Genomic DNA, 9,519 nt, shown 5'->3' with positions numbered 1-9,519 from the left:
AGATGAAACCCAGGGCTTCGTGCAGGCCAGACAAGTTCTCTCCCATTTCGCTACCTCTCCAGCACCATTCCTCAAATAGTCTTTGAGAATCTGCTATGCACTGGCCATTGGGGGTAAATCCTAAAAATGTGAAGAAAATGAAAATCGTACTACATCTGGCATCCTAGAGTTTGGTGTGATGGAGAAGAGACATTCAAAATGCTGCTTAAGGTCCTCCCGTTTGTACCAATATATTGTCTGGCTCATCTTTCCTAGTGGCTTCTGTATTATTGTCAAGAAGAACTGAGTATCTTATCTACCCATCACCTATATCGATCACCTGCCTGTTATCTGTACCTGCAGTAGTGCGATAACGGATAAGACCAACATATATATCATTTCAGCATCCTCACAAAGAAGCAAGAGGACCCTGTATCCAAGTAGTCAACCTCTGCCCTGGCTGCCTTCTTCACGAAGGCTGGCGAACCCGTCCCTCCCTCAGAGTGGGAATCTGTGACGCGCGCCCTCTAGAGTTTCTGTTTGGCATTGCAAGAAGGCGAGTGCTCCTGCCAGCACGCGGCCCAGGCCAGCATGTGGCGCATGCGTAAAACTCGGGTGCTGCTGGGGGGCCGGGAGAGTCCAAGTGTGAGGGGAGCCCGCTGCTGAGGTCTGGCTTTGTTTCCCTCGTGACGTAGGGAACAGCTCCTTTTACTCACGGCTCCTCTGTCCGCTGCTCCGCACAGCGACATCCGAACTGCTCCTCCGTGGGACGAGGCTAAGGGTCCGCGGCGGTGGGCCCGCCCTCGCTGAGCGCCCCCCCCGCGCGGGGTGGCGTTTGGATGGCGCCGACCGGAGCGCGCGGGGGCGGAAGCTGCGGCGGCGGCGGCGGCGGCGGCGGCGGCGGCCGCTGTCAGAGCTGGAGAGCGGCCGGCGGAGCAGTCATGGAGGGTCAACGCTGGCTGCCGCTGGAGGCCAACCCCGAGGTGAGCGCGGCCGCGGGGCCGCAGCCGGCGGCCGAGCGGGTCGGGAGGCCGGCGCCGGTTAGCGCGCGCTTCTCTAAACCCTCTTGTGTCTCGTTTCAGGTCACCAACCAGGTGAGTGCGGCGTGTGTCACCCGGGACCCCGGAGCCCTCTCTGCCTCCCCCGCCGGCCTCCGCGCCGCTGGCCTTCACCTCTGCATCCCCGACGATCGCGGGATCTCACCCCTGGAGAGTCAGCCCCCCCACCCCACACACACGCCCCCGCCCCCCGGTCTGCGGCTGTGGCGGCTCCGCCCCTTCCAGGCCACCACCTGGCTCCTGGAGATAGATGCTCCCTGCTCCGTCCTCTGTCCCCCACCCCGCCCCGCCGCCGCCCCCCGCCGGACCCGGGTCAGCAGCGCTGCCCGGGGGGCCCTGGGGCCTGAGGCTTGGCTGACTGTCACTTGGTTTTTCACCTTCCCTCCCGCCTCTCCGTTTGTCTTCCTCGCTGTGGCGTTCCATCGTCTTCCCTGCCCCGGCCCCTGACCCTTCCTGGTGACTAATTTGCCAACACTTCCTGACTCCCGGCTCTGTAAACTTGCCCACCCAGTTCTGGTAATTCCGTCCACCGACCTGTACAATGAAATCACCTTCCAGCAATCTTCTCTTGCCCCATCGAGTTGCTTCTCTTCCCTGCCACGCCCCCTTTCTCTTCCAGTCTTTTTTTTTTTTTTTTTTTTAAAGAGGACCATGTAGTAAGTAGTTGCCTTTGGTACCACGCGAAGCCCAGTTTAATCGGTGGCATGCATTTGTTAGCCACCTGCTACTCTTAAAGTTTGTTTTGGATACTGAAGATTGGGGCTGGGGATGGCAAGCCAGGGGATGCCTTTCTGCTCCCAAATTAGGGGGAAAAAAGTTGTTATATATATATTTTTTTATTTCTATGTATTGTCTTAGCCTGTAATTTTCTGTTCTCAACATTTAGTTCACCTTTGACCATGCTCTCTCAGTTTGTTAAGTAATTTTCGTTCTTTCCTTACATCTTCTTTCCAATCACCAAAGGATAAAGATTTATCATCTATTTAAAAAAAAATTTTTTTTGAGGCCAAACATCGTGGCATATGCCTGCGATATCAACGTGTGGGAGGCTGAGGTAGGAGAATTTTGAGTTCTAGCCCAACCTGGGCTGAGACTGCATCTCAAGCCTGCTCCCCACCTACAATTATTGGGTTTGTTTGTTTTGTTTTTTAATGGTTTTTCTTTTTTTTTTTTTTTCAAAGCTTTTGTAGCAAGCCCCTTATATAAAAAGCACACAGATTTTTTTGGTAAAGGTGACATCTTTGTCTTTTTATTTTTCTTGGTCTTTGGAGACAGGATTTCTCTGTGGTTTTAGAGGCTGTCCTGGAACTAGCTCTTGTAGACCAGGCTGGTCTCTAACTCACAGAGATCCGCCTGCCTCTGTGTCCTGAGTGCTGGGATTTAAAGGCATGCACCACCACTGCCAAGCAACATCTTTGTCTTTTTTCAAAACATTTTCATTCCATTTATTTATTTTGTATGTGGATGGGGGACGTGCAGGTGGAGGCTCAAAGGTAGAGCATTCTAGATTCAGTTTACTCCTTCCCTCCGGTGAGCCCTTGGGATTAAACACAAGTCCACATGCTTGATGGTGGCAAGAGCCCTTACTCACCAGCTCAGCTCCTTCTGTCTTATTTGGGTTTATTGTATGCTTTCGTTACTTCTCAGTTTTCACCTCCTTAGTAAGGTGGCTGTGCGATGTGGCTGTGCACTTACCGTATATCACCGCTCATAGTACCTTTTCCTGAGAATGTCACCTTTCTTTTGTTCTCACCCCTTTGGGATTTGCCCATCTCTTTTGCTAACACATTTTATTTTCTTAGTCAAGAGAAGAAGCGTAGGTCTGAAGAAATCAGAATTTGCGACTTCTGTGAATAGAAAGAAGTGATTATTCCAGTTGTAATCCACAGTTATTTTTACACTTTACCGATAAGTAAATATTGCTCTGTCTCTCTTTACCACCGTCATCCTAATTATTGTAGCTTGCTAAGTGCTCAAATAGTATGAATCCAACATTGTACCTTTCAGAGTTGTTTAGGCTCTTCTAATTACTTTACCTGTCAAATAATGGCGAATGTGTCATGTGGATAGATGTGTTTTGAGGAATGTATCATTTACTTAGGCCTTTGATTTCTTTCATCAGTGTTTGAGCACATAGCTCTTGGAAGATCTTGTTAGGTACTTGCAGATTTGTGTTTCTCTTGTAAATGGTATTGTTTTACATTTTAATGTTTGAGTTCTTTGCTATGTATAGAATCTAATTTAAAAATATCCTTTACCTTGCTAAATCCATGTGTTAGCTGCAGCACACTTCTCCCTTTTTGTAGGTTCTTTGAGGATTTTCTACACAGACAGTTGTGTTCTATGCAGTCCGACGCTTATTCCTATTCTAAACACCTCTGGTTCTTTTTCTTGTCTTATTGCACTTGGAAATATCTTACATATGAATCTGAGGCATCTTGTTTCCAATCTTAGTTGAGGAAGCATTTACCCATTCATTCTAAACAGTGGCAGCTATAGGTATTTCCATGAGGCTTTTTCTGAGACTAAGGTTGTTCCCACTTCTTCCAAATTTATAAAGATTTTTTATTACGAATTAATGTTCAATTTCCCCAAGTAATTTTTTAAAGCATTTCTTGAGATGATCATGTAAAGAAGTAATACTAATTCTATATAAACATAAAGGAACAAACATATGGCCACTATGAACTCTGGGGCCCAAACTAGGCAAACCATAAGAAAAACTGTGGGCTGTTATCTCTTGTGAAGATGTCTACAAAAGCCTTCAACAATAGAGCTATAAAAACATAAGAACATAACCAAGAGCAGCTTTTTCTTATGTAGAAGAGCGATTTACCATTCAGAATCAGTCAGTGTAATTAGCTTTATCAAGTGATTTTAAAAATTTTTTAAATGATACTATTTATTGTTTTAAGTAACCAGTAAATAAGTTTATATAACTGAACTCTTAAAGTCTGTGATTCAGGTGATATAGAACCTCATTCCTATATGACTTTCATAAATTATAAAATGCATTTACTTTCTTTTTGCATTACCAGTTGTCTGAATAGGAACTAGTTATGTTTTGGTGATTAAAATATTCTTGTTTTTCTGTTTTTGTTTTTTTTTTCCCCCAGTGGGGAGACAAAGTAAAACGAGGCAAATAAATCTCTAGCAGTTATAAGTGCAATGAAAATATTAAGGTGTTGGGGTCGGATGTCTCTCTAAATCTTACTCTCTATGGTCGTTGTCTTTGGGGTCCTGTTCTTGCTGTTGGAATGCTGTTCAAAATCCACAATCTGTATCTTTCATACTCTCCCATAACCCATGCTATACCTACCATCTTTGCTTGGTGTGGTGGGCTTTGCTATATTGTCCTAAATGACGTTTCTTCTGAGCAGACCAGCATTGTGTCTCCCTTTGATAACTTGTACTTGGTGCATATTGAGCCTGTAGTGAAGTAAATCTCTTTTTTCACATAAAATATTTTCAGTGACGCAGTTTGCTTTACTGCACATGTACTCAAAACCAGTTCAGACTGGGTAGGCCTTTCCATTCTTTAGTGTGAGCTGTGCATGCTAACAGGTTGTTAGGTACATTGTTCAAAAGAATGGAGTATGTGTATAGTACACATGGTAAGGGTCTCAGGTTGCCGGGTTTGTTATCAGAAGAGGGTGCACAGAGCCCACACCAAGTGGAGTCCCTGGTTTGCTGAGCTCTCCATGCTTGTCTGCTTCAGAGATGTCAGGGTCCTGTCAGGGTAATGTGCTGAGTTGATTTAACGAATGTAAGAATGTAGTGTAGATAAGGAGCTCAGTGTCCCAATTTTCTTTAACTGGCAGGAAAAGGCGAATGCATTGAATGCTCAGCTTAAACAAGCTTAAGTCATGTGCAGACATATAGATGGCAAGGTTATCTAATAAAGTGTATCCATTTCCATTCAACAGTACCTGGTTTGGCCAGGTACAGCCTTTAGCAATGGGAAAAAGATGAGAATTTCTTACCTTAATGCTGAGCCTTAAAAAAAAAAAAATAAAATAAAATCCTTTCTTGCCAGGGTTTGGTGGCACACATCTTTAATCCCAGCACTCGGGAGGCAGGGGCAGGTGGATCTCTGTGAGTTCGAGGCCAGCTTGGTCTACAGAGCTAGTTCCAGAACAGGTTCCAAAACAATACAAAGAAGCCGTGTCTTCAAAAACCAAAACAAAACAAACTTTTTTCTTTCTTTTTTCCTTTCTTTCTTCCTTTGTTTTCTGTTTCTAAGTAGGATTGAATATTAAGACTGGTCTAGAACAGTAAATGAGGGAATGAAGACGAAAAAGGGAAATATTTTCAAATACGCCTGTGAACTTTACTAACCCTGAAATCATTAGTAATGTGGTGCTTGGGGAGACCCTTGCTGTCTGTAGTTGTAGACCATGCTGCTTGATGGAGAGGAGAATGTGATACATGCCATGCATTTTTCCTAAGAGAGAGCCTTAGCTGCATATTTATTCATTTTACAAGTGCTTGCCTGCATGCATTCCTGTGCACAATGTTACATTTTGCTTGTTGATAAAATGCTTACTTAGCTCTCTATCTTTAAACTCCAGGAGTTATTTTGGGGTATCAGGATAAACTGTTGATGTACTAAAATAATTCATTGTTTAATTGATGGAGTAAAGGCTGGAAACAAGTTTTTAAGGTAACTTGTTTTTTCTTAAGTCCTGGCTAACATAGTCAATTCTTAAGTAATAGATTTTGAGAACAGATTTGTTGAATATGTTATGATTTTTAACTGTTATGTGATATAACTTGCTCTTGTCCTACCCTATTCATTGTAGACTTGCTTTGTTGTGTTTTTTCACCTCTCAGATTATGGTATACTTGACAAATAAGGATTATATGTATTTACAGTACACATTCTGTGGGTTGATAGTGCTGCCTTCTTTATTCTTACTGAACATCAGTAGTAGTATTTGATCTCAGTTCTTTCTGTATACTAGGTATGTGGTACACACGCTTGTGGGTCACTTCCCTGTTAACATTTCACAGGCTTTCCTTTACCACTTAACTTTTGCTGCTTTTTCTTTTACTAGTTCCTCAGACAGTTGGGCCTGCATCCTAACTGGCAGTTTGTTGATGTGTACGGGATGGAGCCTGAACTTCTCAGCATGGTACCACGACCGGTGTGCGCAGTGTTACTCCTTTTCCCTATTACAGAAAAGGTAACTGTAAAGCGAGACGCGTAGCTTCAGATGAATGTGGGGTTTCATAACTGAGTAAAAGTAGCCTTTGAAAACAGATAATGCCATTGTTGCACATAATCAGCAAACTAAGAAGCGAGGGAATCTTAATGTCCTATCAAAAATAAAAGGTTTAGATTATAGATTGATGATAAAGTTCTGTGTTGGTCTTTTACCTTCAGCTTTTTTCTCTTAGGAGATAATAGTTGATCGTCTCAGCTTTACTTTAATGTAGGATGTAATAATGTTTATTCTTTTTAGGTTTATTTTTATTTTATGTGTCTGTTTTGCCTGTATACATTTGTGTGCAGTGCCCAAGGAAGCCAGAAGAGGGCGCTGGGACTCCTGAGCCATCTCTCCAGGCCCAAAATTCACATTTTAAACTCTGGATTTTCTATAGATGTCATTGGTACCCTTTATAATGCGGATCAGAAAAAGGCCCTGTAGAAGACCAAATGATAAAACTTTTGCCTTTACTGTAGGCATCAGAGTCTCTAACTTCTCACTTATAGACAGATGGCCATATCAGTACATTAATCAGATTTCATCTAATGAAAACAGGAGAGGCAGGTTTTGCAGTGTGGTCTGTAGTTTACTTCCCTCTCCTCTCTTGAACTCTCAAAATTGTAGAAGCTCAGGTAACAGAAGCACTCCTCCTCCTCCTGCTTTTCTCTCTCCTTCTCACTCAGTTTTTAACATAAAATGTGTGGATGTACTTAGTTTTTTGTTTTATTCAGTGTGTGTGTCTGTGTCTGTGTTGCTGGGGATTGAACATATGGCTTCATGCATGCCAGATCAGCACAACCGTGGAATTACACTCCCATCGCAATCGTACATTGTAAGATTATGTTTTAAAACAAGCTATTGCAAAGGTAATTGTTTGTTAGGTGTTGTGAACATTGAAAGTGTTAGAAATGGCTGTGTGACTCCTAGTGTGGTGGTAACAATGACTACTTTTAACAGTGGCGTATGAAGCTGAGTGCCATGGATGATGCCTGCAGTCCATGCTCCTCGAAAGGCTGTGGCAGGAGAATCATTTGAGTTCAGAAGTTCTAGATTGACCTGGACAACACAGGGAAACCCTTGTCTGAAAGCAAGCAATGAGTAAAATATATAATGGGAGGCTGTCCATTTTCTCATTGCTTTACAAACTGATGATCTTACTTTAAATCTTGTCTTATTTTAATCTAAGTCTCCTCATCTCATAGCCTTTCCTTTACAGACTTGAGTGCTCTTTTTAGTGTGTAGTTTTTGCATGTGGACTGTTGATTTTTTTTCCCAATAGTATGAAGTGTTCAGGACAGAAGAGGAAGAAAAAATAAAATCTCAAGGACAAGATGTTACATCGTCAGTGTATTTCATTAAGCAAACCATCAGCAATGCCTGTGGGACAATTGGACTCATCCATGCCATTGCAAACAACAAAGACAAAATGCACTTTGGTAAGTCAGTCTCTGTTCCAGTTTTTCCTCCAGCTGTGTTAACTTATTGTACAGTAGGGGGTGCTCTAAGTCTCTCAAACTATAAAGCCATGCATCTCTTCTTTTGTTATGGGATGTGTGCAGAGCCAGGCAAGATGTTAATCCTTCCTGTTTTTTTCATATGGTTGATGAGCAGGCTCAGCAGAAAACATTTGACTTAGTTATTTATCCCAGGAGTATTAAATCCTCAACTTTCTTATCAGTTAAAGGATTTTTACCTAAGAAAATACTATACTGCTTTTGTTATTAGTTTTCTTTCTTTCTTTCTTTCTTTCTTTGTAATAAACAACTTTTTACTCATTTTTGACATTTTCAGAATCTGGATCAACACTGAAAAAATTCCTGGAGGAGTCCGTGTCAATGAGCCCCGAAGAAAGAGCCAAGTACCTGGAGAACTATGACGTCAGTACCTTGTTTCTGTTTTGCCCCCATCCATGGGCTGTGTTACAGGATTGTGGGCTCTGCTTAGTGGTTTGTCTTAAAACTGTAGTTTGGGGAAACATCATTTGTCAGATCCATTACAAGGGAATTGTTTTTTTTTTTTTTTTCAGGTACTGTATATGAGCTATCTATAATGTTTTTCAGTTGACAGCTCTGTGTCCAGGGCAGAATGAACAAATTTATAGAGTTTGCAAATTAATAGCTGTATTCTCTAATGCAGTTTGAAATGGTGGTTAATTTTAAAATTCTTATTTGCTGTTAGTAATATCAATAGATGTTTTTCTTTGAAATTAGAAAAACAATATGATGTACGTGTATTTTAGTGCTTAGCCTTTCAAAATACTTTAGTTACTTTAAGTTTTATAAACCTGGAAATTTCATAAGAAATCCTTATTTTTCATAAAAGTAAAATAACATGACAGTTGCCAATAATTCCATGAATGAAGGCTAGCTACCACTGATATTTTTATAGGGAGCATGTATGTATGTACACAATATTTTTAAAAACTTGATCACACTGTAATACTGTTTTATAACTTGCTTTTTTCACTTATCACAAGCGTATTAACACCAGTAAGTATATATTTAACATTATTATTCTAATGGCTGAGTAGCTTTCCGTTGTATATTATATTTAACCAGTAAAATGATGTTAGAAATCTGTTTTCCTTCTTTTTCACTACTTAAAATTATTACAAATGTAAATTACTGTGTCTGAGGTTTTAGAACCATCCTTAATTTCATATAATTACACACATTACATATATCAACATAGTAACTCCTAGAGGAGAAACTGCTGATCGGTTTGCATGTCTTTACGGCTTTAATACTTACCACCAGATTGCTATATGTAACAGTAACACTTTCACCCCTGATTTTCCACTGTGCCTATTTCTCTCCACCTTTGATAATAACGGGTATGATTGGAGCATTTTGAAGTTCAGATAACTGAATTCTCTTGCTTCTTATAAACGCATGCCTTTTGCACCACGTTTCTAAATTGCCTACTGAAATGCATGACTAAGCATACATTGAGCCAGAGCTGCAGGAGCATGCACCCAGGAGAGAGAGATGAGACAAACTTCTTCAGTTTCTGTCTGCGAGCTGCTCACTTTATTCCAGTCTCAAGGGAATAAAGTGTTAAGGAAGCTAAATGACCCTCTACTTGCACCATGCAAATTAGAAAGTGCCAGGTAGTTGGCTTCCTAAAGCTTAAGCCATTTGCGGGTAGAGAGGACAGAGGCTCATTTGCTTACCTAGATACACTTTGGAAAGGTTCAGTGCTAAACTGCTCCTAAAGTTCTTCCAGTTTCCTGCCTCATTACAGGAGTTTAGATGGTAAAAACTGTGCTTTGT

At 41.7% G+C, this 9,519-nt stretch overlaps 1 protein-coding gene across 3 annotated transcripts in view; it reads left to right on the top strand.

Moving 5' to 3' along the window:
* The first annotated feature begins 800 nt into the window (after positions 1–800).
* Positions 801–9,519, top strand: part of Uchl3 (ubiquitin C-terminal hydrolase L3) — a 31,523-nt gene continuing 22,804 nt past the window's right edge. For 2 of the 3 annotated variants that reach the window (XM_051195284.1, XM_051195282.1), the window contains exons 1-5: positions 801–962; positions 1,062–1,073; positions 6,095–6,223; positions 7,527–7,683; positions 8,039–8,124. In XM_051195284.1, coding sequence (XP_051051241.1) covers positions 819–962; positions 1,062–1,073; positions 6,095–6,223; positions 7,527–7,683; positions 8,039–8,124 — 528 coding nt within the window. In that variant the 5' untranslated portion in view covers positions 801–818. The remainder of the gene's footprint in view (positions 963–1,061; positions 1,074–6,094; positions 6,224–7,526; positions 7,684–8,038; positions 8,125–9,519) is intronic. The other variant, XM_051195283.1, reaches the window with a different exon arrangement.

Source organism: Phodopus roborovskii, unplaced genomic scaffold (genome assembly GCF_943737965.1).
Source record: "Phodopus roborovskii unplaced genomic scaffold, PHOROB, whole genome shotgun sequence".
NCBI classification, from domain to species: Eukaryota; Metazoa; Chordata; class Mammalia; order Rodentia; family Cricetidae; genus Phodopus; species Phodopus roborovskii.
The sequence above is the reverse complement of the archived record's forward strand: the minus strand, read 5'-3'. Positions and strand labels throughout refer to the sequence as shown.